The 18,994-nt window shown below is 35.5% G+C and overlaps 1 protein-coding gene across 2 annotated transcripts in view; it reads right to left on the bottom strand.

The window, feature by feature from the left end:
• The window catches only part of TSPAN12 (tetraspanin 12), a 125,984-nt gene that overhangs the window by 58,236 nt on the left and 48,754 nt on the right, over positions 1-18,994 (bottom strand). For both annotated transcript variants that reach the window (XM_007504202.3, XM_001364839.4), the window contains exon 5: positions 13,881-13,955. In XM_007504202.3, the coding sequence (XP_007504264.1) occupies positions 13,881-13,955 (75 nt within the window). The remainder of the gene's footprint in view (positions 1-13,880; positions 13,956-18,994) is intronic.

Consider the following 18,994-nt stretch of genomic DNA (forward strand, 5'->3'; position numbering starts at 1 on the left):
ATTATGGCAGAGTTTTAAAAAATGCAGCAATGATGGTGCTGCCATCCAAACTGCCTACTGATTCCATTGGCTTTGTTGTTCAGTCATTCCAGTCATATTTGACTCTTTGTGACCTTCATTTGGGTTTGTTTGGTTTTTTTGGACCAAGACATTGAAGTAGCTTGCCATTTTTCTTCTCTGGCTCATTTTTCAGAAGAGGAAACTGAGGCAATCAGGGTTAAGGATTTGCCCATGATCAGCTAATAAGTGTCACATCTGTACTCCAGAAGATGTCTTCCTGACTCAATCCATTGTGCCATCTAGATACCTAAATGGTTAACTACTAGGAAATAAGTGCTTTTGGTCACAGTAATTCATGAAGACGGTGTGCTCCTATACTATAAAGGGACTGCCTCATGCATATTATAGAAAACACAGATCTTTTGAAATATTAGAATTTACATGGATTTACTTTAAGTACCTATAATACTATAAAAGTTCAACAAAGTCAAAAATTCAAATGGGTTAGTAATGCTCACATGCCCAAATATTCTAGTAGTATATCATCTAAAACAGGTTATATAGGTAAACATCTAAAGAAAACATAATAAATGAGAACTGATTAAAGTCAAAGCATAAATATACCAGAGGGACACAAAGAACATCTAATTTCAAACCCCTTGCCAAAGCTATCAAAATACATCCTATTTCATTAAAGCCTTTATTAATTTATTATTTTATTAAAGCCTATTATCAATAAAATAGACTTGATATACTACCTCACCAAAATTAGTCCAAGACTAATTTTAGAACAAAAACAAGGTCAGTCATTGAGAATCTAGTTTAAAATGTTAGAATTTGACCTCAAACTGGGAGGGAGTTAAAGAGAAACTTTTGCAGGGATAGTAAACCCAGGTTTACCATTCATGGCTAATGGATAATAAATTAAAAGCTGGAGGGGTCCTTGAAAACTATCAACTATAATTCCTTCATTTTACAAATGAGGAAATTAAAAGCTTAAGTGGCTTGTCCACAGTTATACATGAAGTAAGTAGAGGTGGAATTTCAATCCAAGTTCAAAAGTAAAGATATAATTTAAGTTTAGGTCCTTTGACTCCAAAATCCCATGCTCTTTTTGTTAAAGGGACTGGAAAAAACTTTCCACACATGTTAATTACTAGCCCTCTTTCCTAGTGAGTAAATGGGGGAACAATTTACAGGCACCATAGTAAACATCCCTAAGTACTTTAATAGAATTATACAAGCATACATGTATTCAGGACCTTTTTGAGGTAGATATTACAATAAAAAAACTATAAGCTGCTACAGTTGGTGGAATTACATTGTTATGGTCAGAATAAGGTAAACTGAGGCACAAAGTTCTAAGCACAATCAATTTATTAGTAAAATGTGAATTTACTAATAAGTAAAATTTCAGTTTATTCAGCAAAGCTAAGACCCTGAAGTGAGGAATACCTACCCTTTTTATAAGATGGAATTTTAGAAGTGAGGAACAAGTAATGATTGGTTAAAAGAATTCAAAATAAAAAATGGCGAAATAATTATGACTGATTACAGAGTTAAGTTAGTTGAAAATTGGGAATGGAGGGCTAGGAACAACCCCTTATTTTCTTCCTATGACTAAGAAATGTTTCTTGTTTGAATCTGTCTGCTAGGTTAGAGATAGTGGCCTAGACATCCTTGGTGGTTTAAAGATACTTGACAGCCCTGGTGCATCACTCAAAGGTAACAGACTTCCTTGACACAAGAATAGAACAATGGTTAACAAGAGAACTGGATTTTTAAACTTAACTCATTACAGGTCAGCTTAATTCTGAGCTAAATTCAGAGTCAAAGAACCATGACTTAGGCAATTGTAGGACAAAATTAATTAACTGTGAATATAATCAATGAAAAATTATATAGAATCAATCTAATTATTTCAATTTTTAGAGGAAGATCAGTGAGTCTAAACTGCAAATCAGCTTTTAATTCCACTAATTTGTGTGTTTAATATGGTTGAAGTAAAAATCTATCTCCTTTGTAAATATTTTAATTTATGTTTAACTTTTAACAATTCAGATTGTTCAAATCTCAGTAAAATTATCCATGTAAAATATTAAATGTATAAATATTTACACATCTAATGTATAACTTAACTTTAAAATTAGGAGGTGGAGTTGATTGTAATTTAAATCTCCTAACTTTTAAGAATAGCATAAAGAATACTATTCAAAAGCTAATGCTAAGACAAGGGAACTAAGTTTATTTTAAGAATTGCTCTCTGCTGCATGAACACTAAGTTGATAGATTTATTTTTGAGGATGAGGACAATTTAAAAAGAGTACTGACTTTACCAGCTATGTACACAGTAGCAGCAGAATCAATTCTTGGAATCAACTGGCTTTATCTTACCCCTTGAGAGACCCACCATCTGGACTTAAAAGTGAGATGAGATTTTTGAATGTAAAGAGTACAGTTATATTTTCTTCCAGTTTAATAATCTAGTATAATTATATAACATTTAGTTTTTAAGAAAAGTTTATTACTTTATATTTGATGGAGTCTGCCCTAGCTATTTAATCTTGTGGGTGGGAGAAATTAGTCATAAGTTCTTCTTTCATGGTTAGAGCAGTCATAAATGGGAAGCATGAATATTTATACAGGGTCTCAGATTTGTACATGTGCCAAAACATTCTCTGCACATGTCATTTTCAATGCAAAAAAAATCAGCTTAATCTGTGATTTTCACTTAGTTTTCAAAACTTTCTTACATCAAAGAAGTAGATTCACCATCAAATCTCTAGTCAAAGAAAAGATACTACCCAAATTTGAGTAACTGCCAAAAATTCCTTTGGTTTTGTATAAGAACCAAATATTTCCTCTCTGCCTACCTTTCCCATCTAATAGGAACCTAACTGCTATCTGATACCTATGTTTTATTCAACAGGATGAAAAAGACCTATCTTTTGGATATAGTAAGAAAGTCTAAAAAAATTTTCTTTTTCTCTTCCAAAGATGTGAGGAATAGTAAAAACAAGATTATTCTTTCATTCAATAATTTATTTAACAAGCATTTATTAAAGATCTTAATTCTATGAGGTAAATTGAATTGGAAAAAATTATTAAAAGGTTCCAACTCTATTCTTAAAAAAAAAGCATAAAGTACAGTGTTTTATCATTAAATGCCTTTCCATTTCTCATATTAATCTATTGATTGTACTAAATTAAAAAAAAAACTATATCAGGCAAAAATCCATGTATAGCCCACCGAGATTGGCTGCAGTTTGTGTGTATATTTTGAATAGACACTCCAGATGTACCATAAATTGGGTACAGAATTAAAGAGGAGGAGAACCAGCTGGACTGCATTTGGTAAACTGCACAGTCAGTACCTTTAATGACCGAACTTCTCTCTGAAATAAAGATCTATCTCTTTAACACTAATATTCTTCCAGGGATGCTATGAAGCATGGAATACCACAATCTCCAAAGAATAAAAGTTGCAGGTCACCCAAAGGACAATGAAAAGTCACATAGTAATTATAAGCATATTACCATTTAAGAAGTGCATAGCAAAATCAGATACAGCCAATGTATTGATTTGTTTTGCTTGAATTAACATTTTCCTTAAGAGTTTCCATGAGAGAAGAAGTGATAAATTAGTGAGAAGTGATAGAAATACAAAAAGGGCATTATTAACATATTATTTAAAAATACATAGAAGAAAAATATGTGAGAACAAAATTTTCTTATTTATTTCTGTTAAATTTATTCATTTATGGGGGCAGCTGGGTAGCTCAGTGGATTGAGAACCAGGCCTAGAGATGGAAGGTCCTAGGTTCAAATTTGGCCTCAGACACTTCTCAGCTCTGTGACCTTGGGCAAGTCACTTGACCCCCATTGCCTAGTCCTTACCACTCTTCTGCCTTGGAACCAATACACAGTATTGGTTCCAAGACAGAAGGTAAGGGTTTAAAAACATTTTATTCATTTATTATATATTTTTAAAAGCTACAAAATAGAAGACTCTTTCTAGACCTTTCCATATTAAATTTTATTATTAAATTCAATATATACTTTAAAAAAATTACCAGGCAGAAACACCTTTCCTGTTCTTTCTATATTAAAATGTTCCTATTTGCTGATTATTGACATTCATAATATATTTTTTAATTTTTAAAGATTTACAAAATCTGTAAAAAGCACAATATTGAAGAAATGTATGACCAGGAAAATCAGTGGGTTAGTTATAAAGTGAGAACAAAAATAACCTCTAAAATTAGATAAATTCATGTACAATTGACATGTTCCATTGATACCCACAAAATACCAAGAGATCTAAGGAAAAACCCCCAGAATGTGATGTGTGGCTTTGTGAAAGATTTATAATAGGAGGGCACAGAAAGTCACATGAGATGAGAAGGGATTAATTGGGCATGAGCTGCACCCCCTGCATATAATATCCAAGTTGATAAAATAAAACACTATCTACAAATGAAAATTTCCAAGAAAACACTCTAATCCTACCCTAAAAATTAGTATATAACTTCATCATCCAAAACCTTCTATTAAAAAGTTTATTCATCGAAATGAATGGCTAACAAGACATACAAAATAGAGGGCTAAGAAACACAGTGAAAATAGATTAAATTAACACTATTTCAGGGCACTTTTCAACTGCTTCTACATTAAAGTAACCACATGAGATGGAGTAATTCCAGCTTTGACAACAGGAAGAGGAAAAAAAAAAGTCAATTAACTGTGACCTTAAAGGTGTTGGAACTACCCAGAAACCCTTGTGTAAGGTCTTGAGTCCTTGTGAGTTCTTGAGTCCAAGAGGAATATGGAAAAAAGGTGCTAGCTACTTGATAAATGCCATTGCATATGGCAGACAGTAGTTACAAGTTTAGAACAAACTTTCCCACCACAGGTATTACAAATGTCCCTGACTAAGCTACCAACAATTAGCCATATAACTTTAAGTGCAGAGACTTGAAGGAAGATATAAAAAAAGAATATTTCCACATCATATTTAGAAATTTATGAAATTCTTAACCCTGAAGGGCAAGTAGTAACAAAGAGATAAAAGGTAAACACATTAAAGACTATATATCATACTGAAATCTACTCAAGTTCATTTTAACTTTTTATCCAGGTTTCCCTTGACTTTTCTTTTTAAACCCTTACTTTCTGTCTTAGAATCAATATTGTGTATGAATTTCAAGGCAGAAGAGTATAAACGTCTAAACAATGAACATCAAAATACTTGCCTAGGGTCATACAGCTAGGAAGTATCTGAGGTCACATTTGAACCCAGGACTTATAGTCTCTGAGCCTGGCTATCAATCCACTAAGCCACCTAGCTTCCCCCTGCCTGAATTTTTAAATTTGAACCTGAGAAGGGTATTTTAATTTCTAAAAAATCATTGCATATGTATGCTGTGGAAATGATATAAATATCACTAATTTTATACTGTATTTTTATACTGAAGTACCTGTAATAAGGATATGTCCTAACACTAGTTGATGTAAAAAAAAAAAACCTGATTGTCACTTGAAAAATGAGGCTAAAACACTAAAAAGAAATTTGGTTTTGTATTTAAAAATTCATGTAAATAATATTATTTTGTATTTTTTAAAAAGTATTATTCTTACTTCCTCTAAATCATATCAGTCAAAGAGGAAGGAGATAGAGGAAAGTAGGAAAAAAAAGGAAGAAGAGAAAACTATTCTTCAGTAGCTAAGATCAAGATGTTGAAATGTTCATACACTGAAGCCAAAACGTCTTAAAACCACACATGTTAGCAAACTGGAAGCTAGTTTGGCCTGTGTACCATGAGTGATATGTGCTTTATACTGACAAGTATACATTTAAGACTGGGTATAACTTCTTTTTTTCCCCCTAAAGGCATGTGATTTTTTCCTTTTTCTTATTTAGACCATTTCCCCATGGTTACATGATTCATAACCCCCCCCCCCCCCCAGAGCTGAGAAGGTATTTCAATTTGTTATACGCATATCATTGTTCAGAACCTATTTCCATGTTATTCATATTTGCAGTAGAGGGATTCTTTTTTTTTTTTAAACATTTTTTTATTTGGTCATTTTCATACATTGTTCATTGGAAACAGATCATTTTCTTTTCCTTTCCCCCCAAACCCGCCCAACCCCATCCCTAGCCAATGCAGGATTCGTCTGGGTGTCACATGTGTCCTTGCTCTGAACCCATTTCCTTGTTGTTGGTATTTGCATTAGGGTGCTCATTTAGCGTCTCTCCTCAATCATGTCCCCTCAACCTCTGTAGTCAAGCAGTTGCTTTTCCTTGGTGTTTTTACTCCCTCAGTTTGTCCTCTGCTTGAGGATAGTTTTTTTTTTTTTTCTCGTAGATTGCTGCAGATTGTTCAGGGACATTGTAAAGCCATTACTGGAGAAGTCCATTATGTTCTCTTCTACCACAATGTGTCAGTCTCTGTGTACAATGTTCTCCTGGTTCTGCTCCTCTCACTCTGCATCACTTCCTAGAGGTTGTTCCAGTCTCTATGGAATTCCTCCACTTCATTATTCCTTTTAGCACAATAGTATTCCATCACCAACATATACCACAATCTGTTCAGCCATTCTCCAATTGATGGGCATCCCCTCATTTTCCAATTTTTGGCTACCACAAAGAGCGCGCAGCTATGAATATTCTTGCACAAGTCTTTTTCCTTATTATCTCTTTGGGGTACAAACCCAGAAGTGCTATGGCTGGATCAAAGGGCAGTCTTTTATCGCCCTTTGGGCATAGTTCCAAATTGTCCTCCAGAATGGTTGGATCAATTCACAACTCCACCAGCAATGCATTAATGCCCCTACTTTGCCACATCCCCTCCAGCATTCATTACGTTCCTTTGCTGTCATGTTGAACAATCTACTAGGTGTGAGGTGATACCTCAAAATTGTTTTGATTTGCATCTCTCTGATTATAAGAGATCTAAAACACTTTTTCATGTTCTTATTAATAGTCTTGATTTCTTTAACTGAAAATTGCCTATTCATGTCCCTTGCCCATTTTTCAATTGGAGAATGGCTTGATTTTTTGTACAACTGGTTTAGCTCTTTATAGATTTGAGTAATTAGACCTTTGTCAGAGGTTTTTCTTATGAAGATTATTTCCCAATTTGTTGCTTACCTTCTAATTTTAGTTACATTGGTTTTGTTTGTACAAAAACTTTTTAATTTGATGTAGTCAAAATTATTTATTTTGCATTTTGTGATTCTTTCTAAGTCTTGCTTGGTTTTAAAATCTTTCCCTTCCCAAAGTTCTGACATATATACTATTCTGTGTTCACCTAATTTACTTATAGTTTCCTTCTTTATATTCAAGTCATTTGTCCATTCTGAGTTTATCTTGGTGTAGGGTGTGGGGTGTTGATCCAAACCTAATCTCTCCCACACTGTCTTCCAATTTTCCCAGCAGTTTTTATCAAATACTGGATTTTTGTCCCAAAAGCTGGGGTCTTTGGGTTTGTCAAAGACTGTCTTACTGAGGTCATTTACCCCAAGTCTATTCCACTGATCCTCCTTTCTGTCTCTTAGCCAGTACCAAATTGTTTTGATGACCGCTGCTTTGTAATATAGTTTGAGAACTGGGACTGCAAGGCCACCTTCCTTTGTATTTTTTTTTTCATTATTTCCCTGGATATCCTTGATCCTTTATTCTTCCAAATGAACTTTGTTATGGCTTTCTCTAATTCAGTAAAATAGTATTTTGGTAGTTCAATGGGTATGGCACTAAATAGATAAGTTTGGGTAGGAGGGTCATTTTTATTATGTTAGCTCATCCCACCCATGAGCAATCAATGTTTTTCCAATTGTTTAGATCTAGTTTTAATTGTGTGGAGAGTGTTTTGTAGTTGTGTTCATATAGTTCCTGTATTTGTCTCAGTAGATAGATTCCTAAGTATTTTATTTTGTCTAGGGTGATTTTAAATGGTATTTCTCTTTCTAATTCTTGCTGCTGAACTGGGTTGGAGATATATAGAAATGCTGATGACTTATGTGGGTTTATTTTGTATAGTGCAACTTTGCTAAAGTTGTTGATTATTTCGATTAGCTGTTTGGTTGATTCCCTGGGATTCTTTAAGTAAATCATCATATCATCCACAAAGAGTGACAGCTTGGTCTCCTCATTGCCAATTTTAATACCTTCAATTTCTTTTCCTTCTCTACTTGCTACTGCTAGTGTTTCTAGTACAGTATTAAATAATAATGGTGATAATGGGCATCCTTGTTTGACTCCTGATCTTATTGGGAAGGCTTTGAGTTTTTCCCCATTGCAGATGATGTTTGCTGATGGTTTTAGGTATATACTGTGTATTATTTTTAGGAAAGGCCCTTCTATTCCTATACTTTCTAGTGTTTTCAATAGGTATGGGTGTTGTATTTTGTCAAAGGATTTTTCTGCATATATTGAAATAATCATGTGATTTTTGTCGGTTTGCTTGTTTATATGGTCAATTATGTGGATGGTTTTCCTAATATTGAACCATCCTTGCATTCCTGGAATGAATCCTACCTGACTGTAGTGGATAACCCTTGTGATGACTTGCTGGAGTCTTTTTGCTAGTATCCTATTTAAGATTTTTGCATCTATATTCATTAGGGAGATTGGCCTATAGTTTTCTTTCTGTTTTTAACCTGCCTGGCTTTGGGATCAGTACCATGTTTATGTCGTAAAAAGAATTTGGTAGAAACCCTTCCTGGCTTATTCTGTCAAATAGTTTGTATAGTATTGGGGTTAGCTGTTCTTTGAATGTTTGATAGAATTCATTTGTGAATCCGTCTGGACCTGGGGATTTTTTCTTAGGGAGTTCTTTGATGGCTTGTTCAATTTCTTTTTCTGATATGGGGTTGTTTAGGTAACTTATTTCTTCTTCTTTTAGTCTAGGCAATTTATATTTTTGTAAGTATTCATCCATATCACTTAGATTGCCATATTTTTGCCATATAATTGGGCATAGTAGTTTTTAATGATTGCCTTGATTTCCTCTTCATTAGAGGTGAGGTCTCCTTTTTCATCTTGGATACTGTCAATTTGATTTTTCTCTTTCCTTTTTTTAATTAGACTGACTAGTACATTGTCAATTTTATTTGTTTTTTCAAAGTACCAGCTTCTAGTCTTATTTATTAAATCAATAGTTCTTTGACTTATTTGATTTTTAGGATCTCTAATTTAGTCTTCATCTGAGGATTCTTAATTTGTTCAGTTTCTAGTTTTTTAATTTGCATGCCCAATTCATTGACCTCTGCCCTTCTTAATTTGTTTATATATGAACTCAAGGATATAAATTTCTCCCTGAGTATTGCTTTGGCTGCATCCCATAGGTTTTGAAAGGATGTCTCACCATTGTCATTTGCTTCAATTAAGTTATTGTTTCTATGATTTGTTCTTTAACTAGCTGGTTTTGGAGAATCATATTGTTTAATTTCCAATTAATTTTTGATTATCTATCCATGTACCCTTACTAATTATTATTTTTATTGCACTGTGGTCTGAGAAGGTTGCATTTATTATTTCTGCCCTTTTGCACTTGTTTGCAATGATTTTGTGCCCTAGTACATGGTCAGTTTTTGTGAATGTACCATGTACTGATGAAAAGAAGGTGTATTCCTTTTTGTCCCTATTTATTTTTCTCCATATGTCTACTAACTCTAATTTTTCTAAGATTTCATTTGCTTCTCTCACTTCTTTCTTATTTATTTTTTTATTTGATTTATCTAGTTCGGATAGGGGAAGGTTCAGATCTCCCACTAGTATAGTTTTTCTATCTATTTCATCCTTGAGCTCCTCTAGTTTCTCCTTTAAAAATTTGGATGCTCTGCCATTTGGTGCATACATATTGAGTACAGATATTTCCTCGTTGTCTATACTGCCTTTTATCAGGATGTAATTACATTCCCTATCTCTTTAAACTAGATTTATTTTTACTTTGGCTTTATCCGATATCATGATTGCTACTCCTGCCTTCTTTTTATCAGTTGATGCCCAATAGGTTTGGCTCCATCCTCTTATTTTCACCCTATGCGTATCTACCTTCCTCATGTGTGTTTCTTGCAGACAGCATATGGTAGGGTTTTGGATTCTAATCCACTCGGCTATTTGCTTGCTTTTTATGGGTGAGTTCATTCCATTCACATTCAGAGTTGTGATTACTAGCTGTGTCTTTCCCAGCATTTTGATTTCTACTCCTGGTCCTGCCTTTTCTTCTTTCACTATTTCCTTCTATAGCAATGTTTGTTTATAGTCAGCCCCCCCTCCCTGTTCTCTCCCGTATTTTACTTCCCTTTCTACCCCCCTCCTTTCTTATTCCCTCCCTTATTTTCCCCTGTAGTCTTTTTAAAATTCCCCCTCCACCCTCTCCCTCCCTTGTACTGCTTCCCTCCCCACCAGTCCATTTTTTACCCTTCTACTCCCCTATAGGGTGCAAATCTGTTCTCTTCCCCAATGGATTGGGTTGTTCTTCCCTCTTTGGGTCAGTTTCAAAGTACATAGGAGTTGAGTATTTCCTGTCTCCAACCTCTTTACCCTTCCAGTGTATCGATGTTCTCCCCCCTCCCGCAATGAGATTCTTTGTGACATATAAATTTACCCCCATTTGTTTCTTTTCCCATTTCTTTTAGTCATAACCTCTTTTTTTTTAGCTCTAGTCATATATATATATATACACACACGTATATGTATTTATGTATGCATATATCTATATACCTATTTATGTCTTGTTCTTTCATCCTATACAGTTTGTCACTGTTCCCTCTGAGTGTAATTCTTCTAGCTGCTCAGTTGATAGCAACAGTTTTTAAGAGTTACCAATGACCTCTTTTCTTATAGGGATACATATCATTTTAACTTATTGAGTCTCTTATAAAATTTTTGTTGTTGTTTTGTTTCTTTTTTCCCCTCTTTTTTAATTACCTTTTGATGATTCTCTTGAGTTCTGTGGTTGGACATCAAATTTTCTGTTCAGGTCTGGTCTTTTATTTATGAATGCTTGGAACTCTTCTGTTGTGTTGAATGACCATACTTTCCCCTGTAAGAATATAGTCAGTTTTGATGGGTATTTTATTCTTGGTTGTAGACCTAGTTCCCTTGCTTTCCGGAATATCATATTCCATGCCTTTCGGTCCTTCAGTGTGGATGCAGCCAGATCCTGTGTTAACCTCACCTTGTTTCCATGGTATCTGAATGGCTTCTTCTTGGCAGCTTGTAATATCTTTTCTTTCATCTGATTGTTTTTTAATTTGGCTATAACATTTCTTGGTGTTGTCAGTTGGGGATTAAATACCGGTCGGGGGTGATCTGTGGATTCTTTCAATCTCCACTTTCCCCTCTTCTAGGATCTCGGGACAGTTTTCCTGGATAATTTCCTCTAGTATTATGTCCAGGCTTTTTCTTTTGTTGTGGTCTTCTAGTAGTCCAATTATTCTTAAATTGTCTCGTCTTGAACGATTTTCTAAATCGTCTGTTTTGTGAATGAGATGCTTCACATTTTCCTCAATTTTTTCATTCTTTTGGTTTTGTTTTATAGTGTCCTGCTGCCCTGTGAGGTCACTTGTATTGTTGTATTCTGGTTCTTAAAGATTGGATTTCATCTCTGGCTTTTTGGTTGTCTTTTTCCTTCTGGTCTGATTTTCTTTGAAGATCTTCTTTCATCCTCTTTACCTCATCTTTTATCTCCTTTGCCTCATCTTTCATCTCCTTTGCCTCTGGTTGATTTCCAGCTGGTTGATTTTGGCTTTCAAGACACTATTTTCTTGTTTTAGTTCAAGTGCCTCTGTTTCCAGATGACTTATCTTAATTTTTAAGTTCTTTTCCCAATTATCTTCAGCCTCTCTTAGTTGTGTTTTGAGTTCTTCCACAGCCTGTATACAATTCGCTGGGATTTCTGGTTTATTGTTTGCTGATCTCTTCCCCTCTGTCCCATTTGCTGAGTAGTAGCTGTCTATTGTAGTTTCTTTTTCCTTTTTTCTGTTGTTTGCTCACATTCACCCCTTCTTTACTCCCTGTATTTGTCTGTGCTCTTGTTCCTTTCATTTTCTTTGTTTTTTGGGGGACTTCTATCAGTTTCCCCTCTTGGAGCTTTAACAGAAGATCTCTTGGTGTAGTCTCTGGGGGAGGGTTGTTGGGGGTTTGAGCTTCCCTGTCCTCTGGAGGCTTTTGATTGGCTTAAAGTTCAGCAGTCAATGAGGATGGGTGGGAAGCCTGGGCTTCCCTGCGTTATGGAGACTTTTGATGGGATTAGATTCAGCTGGTTCTTTCAGAAGACTCTGCTCTCTAAGGGGGGAGGGGTCTTGGCCTCCCTGGGCTCTGTGGGCTCCTGATGGGATTAGGTTCAGCTTGTTTGTACTGACTGAGCCCTAAAGCAAAAAACCTCCTCCTCCACAATCTGTGTTGAATGCCTGGAGACTGGCCCAGATTACTTACAAGGTAAGCTCTTCGGAGCAACCCCTTTGCCGCCCCTAAGATTTCTCTCCTTTCAGTAGCTCTGAGGGCTCCTGATGGGATTGGGTTCAGCTGGTGCCCTAAAGCTGGGCCCTCCCTTGAGACTCAGTTGGAAGGACCCAGCCAGGGGTCTACAGGCTTCCCCCTTCTCTCTATATTTCCCTGCCGTCTGTGTTGTGTGTCCCAGAGACTGGCTCAGGTTGCTTTCAAGGTGAGTCCTTCAAAATAGCCAGCCCTGGGGCCCTTTTGCTGACCCTTAAGTTCCTGCTGCTGCCGTGGGCTCAGCACTCTGGGTTGGGGGGGATGGGTCCTGGGACCTTCCTTCTGCTTGCCCCTTAGATCCGAGTGATCTAGGGTTTTGGCTTTTGGGGGGCTGTACCTTTTGATCCAGGTCTGGGAGGAGGGTTCCCAGGGTCTGTCCTGTTGTTCAGCTTGAATTTCAGTGTCCTAGGAGCTCTCAGTTTGCAATCGGTAAGGAAGGGTTTCTGAGGTCTGAACTTTCACATCTTCTAAGCCGCCATCTTGACTGGCTAGAGGGATTCTTAAACAATAAAACCTTAATCACATCCCTATCGCATTATGTGATCCATCATATGTTTTTCTTCTGCATTTCTGGTTCCACAGTTCTTTCTCTGGATATAGTGTTCTTTATCATAAATTCCTCTGGATTTTCCAGCATTGCTGCTAGTAGAAAAGTGTATTACATTTGATTATGCCATAATGTATCAGTCTTTGTGTACAATGTTCTCCTGGTTCTGCTCCTCTCACTCTGCATCAATTCCTGGAGGTCTTTCCAGTTCACATGGAATTCTTCTAGTTCATTATTCCATTCAGCAGAATAATATTGCATCACCATCAGATACAACAATTTATTCAGCCATTCTCCAATCAATGGACACCCCTACCCCATTTTTCAATTTTTTTGCCACCACAAAAAAGCACAGCTACAAATATTTTTTGTACAAGTCTTTTTCCTTTTTATCTCTTTGGGGTACAAGCCAACAGAGGTATAGCTGGGTCTAGCTATAACTTCTAAAGAGTGTTTAAGACTAATCCAAAATAAATTCAGCATATGAATAGTCTTTTCTAAACTTTTTTCTAAACAAAGTTGTTTTTGAAGCAGATACAGGTTATATATATTTAAGCAACTTCTACATGACTACCCTTTCCCCCTCAATCAACAAGGCTAAAAATCATCCAAGAAAATGCTCTAAATTATTATAATGTAAACTTTGGAAAAAATACACACAGAAGATAGGACCTCTTTTTCCAGAAGAGAAAAAGATCTTTATTATATGAATAATAATTGGAGAAAATGTACCTTCAAATGAATAAAAGAGTATTAGGAATAATGCATATTTTGAAAGCTGGCTCAATTCAACTTTTAGAATATTGTAGTTTCCCCTTTTGAACTTACCATAACTTCCTGCTCATAAGTCCAAACACCACAGGCTAGTTCCACGCAGAAAATCACAAGCAAACTTCCAAAGTACTACCAAAAAAGAACAAGATAGAAAACATATTGGCAGAGTATAATTAAACCGAATTTCTGTTATCAAAGCCAAGCTAAGTATCATCCATGCCATGTTTATTTAAGGGAAAAGAAAACAGATGTAGATCATTACTGAAACAGGGAGCTACTCTTGTCAACAGATGGGGGAGAACATCTTACAAATTTAAAAACATCTGCAAAGGACATTCATTTTTACCTAAATAGGCCATTGTTTATTAATTACTTCTTGAGATAAATACCCTTGAGAAACTTCAGTACTTCATTAGCTTACCATCTGAATTAGCATGTAAAAGCCTAATAAGAGTATATATGATGAATCTAAATTGTGGGTCAGAAACCATGCTTACCCAACCCAAATCCAAACTCAGATCCAATAAGATATTATCTAGAGGTTTTTTATGTTTGTTCCCTGTTTGTGGGCAGGTTTTATTCTCACCATTCCAGATAAGTGTGCATCTATCAATTTTTAAGTCTACAAGCTACAGGAAAAAAAACCTGACAATCATGTTCAGTCAATTAGCAAATCAATATTAGGTGTGTCTGCTCTGGGTGAAGTACACACAGCTAAGAATGATTTGTAGTTGAGCAAACATGATTAAGTTGGGTTTTTCTGTGACTTGTAAACTTCCAAGAAGTATGAAACACTACAAAATAATTAACTAACTCAAAATATAAGACAGCTTTTCTTCAAATTTGATCTTTTCTACAATTTCCTTCTTGTCATTTGACTCTAGCATCCAAATCAGTCTGTATTTTTTTTGCTTCAATAATACTACATGGCACTTCTAACTCCATGTCATTTGGTATTAGATGAATTACTTGTAAGCTTTTATTTAAAGCCTTTGAAATATGTAAAGCCTTTGAAATATGTAAAGCCTTTGAAATATGTTTATCAATAGAAAATTTAAAAAAATTGAACATATTATGAAGTCAAAATTTTCCTGCAAGTCTTCCATAACTTTTTACTTATAACCAAATTGCAAGCAGAAAACAATGTTTAGAATGTAACTTATAATGAGATCAAAAGTCCAGACTGAATAGCTCTCTTATGAAATCTATCCAGTGAAAACATTTCACAATTTGATCACTCTTAACAGGATAGGTCACACATACACACACCCATTCCTCCAATCCCTAATATTTGAAAATATGTCACATCAGAAAAGAAACAAGAGAAGTTAAGATGTCATATAGTAGGTTAAAATGAAAATTAAAGATGGTCAAAGGAATGGTAGATAAAAGCTTGGTGACTTTGCTTGGTAACTAGAAGATACCAGTCTACTAATTCCATGACAAGTATTAAATATCAAAGCCATCCTTCAAAATGTACCCACTGCAGAAGCCAGCTAGGTGGCTCAGTGGATTGAGAGCCAGGCCCAGAGACAGGAAGTCTTGGGTCCAATGTGGCCTCAGATACTTCCTAGCTGTGTCATCCTGTACAAGTCACTTAACCTCCATTGCCTATCCCTTACCACTCTTCTACGGGAACCAATACACAGTATTGATTCTAAGAGAGAAGGTACAATCATCTCTATTTACTTGTAAAAAATCTTCAGTCTTCCAACTATCCTGGAGCCAGAGAGAGAATTACCATCAGATTGCTTATCTCATTGAGGATGATTCTGATAAAACATTGCATATATGCTATTGTTTAGTCAGGTGCATTATTTACTAATTTAGACAGGAGCATTATTTACTTAACAATAGAGGCTCATATTTAAATACAAATATAAAAGTCCCATTCTAACCCCCTTCCTTCAAGAATGAATGTAGACTAATCAATCCTCTTAAAAAGAATTCTATTTGGACAGTAGAAGAGTCTATCATTAGTATTACTTATCTGACCTCCTCCTACATCTTAGGCCACCTTTCTAAACAAAGAGAGGCAGTCCCCAAATGCAACCCCAGTGGACTCTTTCCACTTTGCCATTAAGTCTTTTCATGGCAGCATGAGTTTCTTTGAGTGGCTCAAAGTTGACCTGTTTATAGCATCTGATGTATGCTAGAGAGCTATCCAAGTTGATTTCCTTATATTCTGTAAAAAATGTGATGAGTGCCCTCTTATGGACACCAGTTGCAAAGAAAATACTGAGGCAAACCAAACTGTTTTATACTTTGCTAATTTATGATGACCCTATAAAATGACAGAAGTGATGGCTTATGAATACACAGGGTTCTATAACTTTTAATAACCCCCAATTATTTTAAAAAGAGAGTACTGAATGTTGAGAATGAGTAAGGTTGTATTGATTACAATGCTGGCAAAAATACAAAGGTATTTGATAACATTTGAATAAAATATGAATTGCTCCAATGTTCATTGGTAACTTTTGTACTGTTATTCAGTAAAACTTCATTGTACTATATTGCTCAGGATGTAATTCCAACTTGTAAAATAAATTAAGATATGTATGGTAAAATATCTGTATAAGGGGGCAGCTGGGTAGCTCAGTGGATTGAGAGCCAGGCCTAGAGATGGGAGGTCCTGGGTTCAGATTTGACCTCAGACACTTCCCAGCTGTGTGACCCTGGGCAAGTCACTTGACCCCCATTGCCTAGCCCTTACCACTCTTCTGCCTTGGTGCCAATACTCAGTATTGACTCCAAGATGGAAGGTAAGGGTTTTAAAAATAAAAAAATAAAAAGATATATCTGTATAAAATCATTCTTGGAACTATAAAAAAAAGGAAAAAAAAGAAAATACTGAGGCAAGCATAGTGTTAAGTGACTCACCCAGGATTATACAGCTAAGTGTCTAAGGCCAGATTTGAACTCCAAAAGATAGGTCTTTCTAATTCTAGGCATAGAATGTCCTGCTTTCCTGATCAAGGTCATAATCAGCTACAGTCAAATGCAATCCTTCCATTTATTTGCTTTTCCCCTTAGTTTGATGATACATTGATCCCTCTCTTCTTCCATGCTAAAATCTTCCTTTCTAACTCTATGAATCATTTTGTAATTTCATTTGTTCCTCACTCCAACTCTGCAAAGTTAATAATGCATTATTATCTCCATCTAATGGATGAGCAAACTGAGAATCAGGCTAAGTAATTACATGCAAAGTCATTTGAACTGGAACTATCAAATACTTTAAATTACCAGGCTCCAGTGTGTACCATGATATTATATAAAAAATGAAACAATATAACATATCCTCACTCAATACTTTCTACACACTTAGGGCATTAACCCACCTTTCTCACAAATGTCTACTTTTCTGTTTAGTACAAAAATTATATCAGCCATAGGGCAAGTATAGGTTGTCCTATACTCTCAGGCACATATTTCCCTTTCCTTTTTGCTGCCATATCTAGTGATTTTGTGCATAACACAAATACTGGGCAGACATTTTGCCCTTCCTCTTAGTTTATCTTAACTATATTATCTTACATCATAATTTCCCTCTTTCAAAGCTTTGTGCTGCCTTGATACTTTACCCTGTTCATTTTGATCTTTCTCTTCCACCATTCATTTGAACTTTTCTTGTCTTTCTTAACCAGATGCTCCAGTTGTGTAGCATCAAAATACCCCAAACTATCATGTCTTACAAAATTTAATACAACCGAATTGGTCAGCCAACCTACACAAAATATATGGAATTTCCACCTCTGTTTACCAACTTCCTTTGACTCAAAAAGTAGCAAGCTACCTATTATTAGAACTCATCAAATGGAAGCTAGGACTCCCTATCAAGAATATGTTTTTAAAAAAGCCTTAATACTTCAGGTACACAGACCATTTGAATTCTAAGGTACCTTTAAAATCTAGTGGATGGAGTATTGAGCCTGAAGAGTATAAGGCCTGAATCCAAATCATATTGCCTCAGCTACTACCTGTGTGAACCTGGGCAAGTCACTCAACATGTTGGCTTCAGGTTTCTCTTCTAGAAAATGGAAAAAATAATAGTATCTACCCTACAGGGTTATTTTAAGGATAAAATGAGATAATATTTATAAAGTGATTAGCATAGTGCCTGGCATACATTAAGGTCTATACAAATGCTGATGATTCTTAAAATTTTCATCTATTTGTATATAGGCACATTTCAGTTTTTTGTTATCATGTAAGGCAGATTTTTATTGCAGGAAGTTTTTTTTTTTTCATTTAAACTTGTCATTTCATCAATGTAGTACCTCCCAGTGAAGAAAGTCTCTACTAATGAAAATTTGCAAACATTCCACAATTTAGGGTCTCATAAAATAGTCTGGAGTTGTGGAAAGGTTAACAGAAAGCCAGGATGTATTAGACAATGAAAACTGAACCCCACGTCACCTTGACTGCAAGGCTCCTGGACTTTTTACTGCCACACTGCTTCTCAGACACATACACACCCCTCCCAAGTTTTCCCTTTAAGCCCATTGTGCTAATATTCTTCAGTGTCAATGTTGATAACATTTAGAAAATGCTGTCTTGCACAGCTCCATATACTCTGCAACTCCTCTGACTTTTACCCAGGTGATCACATCAGAGATTTCACCATCAATCAAAAATTGATCCACCTATGAAAACCCTTCCACAATCCCTGGTCTTACTTATCTCTCCCAGATAATATTCCACCCATTCTTAGTCTTTACCCTCACTAAATTGGTTTTTTGATTTTCTTTCTGTATTCTCTTAACCTTTAATTCTTGTCTCAATTCCCTACTTTCTCTTTTAGCTTTTATTCTATAATCAGTGACTGTTAAAACTGTATCTTGTTCTGATCCAACTAAAGACTCCCTCTACTTCTAATCAGAAGGGTAACTAAGTTTCTAAGTAGCCATTATAAAGTAACAATAGTAGGAAGGAAGATTGAAAGGGGGAAACTAGAAGCTACATACAAACTCTTCCAAAAATCAAAGGAGCATAATTTGCAAATTGCATCAGATATTAACCAAAAATCACATCCTGACATTACGTACTAAATCAGAGGAAACCAACTAGACCTTGCTGTCAGGATATTTGGTGCTATGATAGGTTAATTTCAAATAAAATCCAGAAATCTGCAGTGAGACCTATAAGACACCAAATGTTGTGGA

The sequence above is a fragment of the Monodelphis domestica genome, chromosome 5 (assembly GCF_027887165.1).
Source record: "Monodelphis domestica isolate mMonDom1 chromosome 5, mMonDom1.pri, whole genome shotgun sequence".
Lineage (NCBI taxonomy): Eukaryota > Metazoa > Chordata > Mammalia > Didelphimorphia > Didelphidae > Monodelphis > Monodelphis domestica.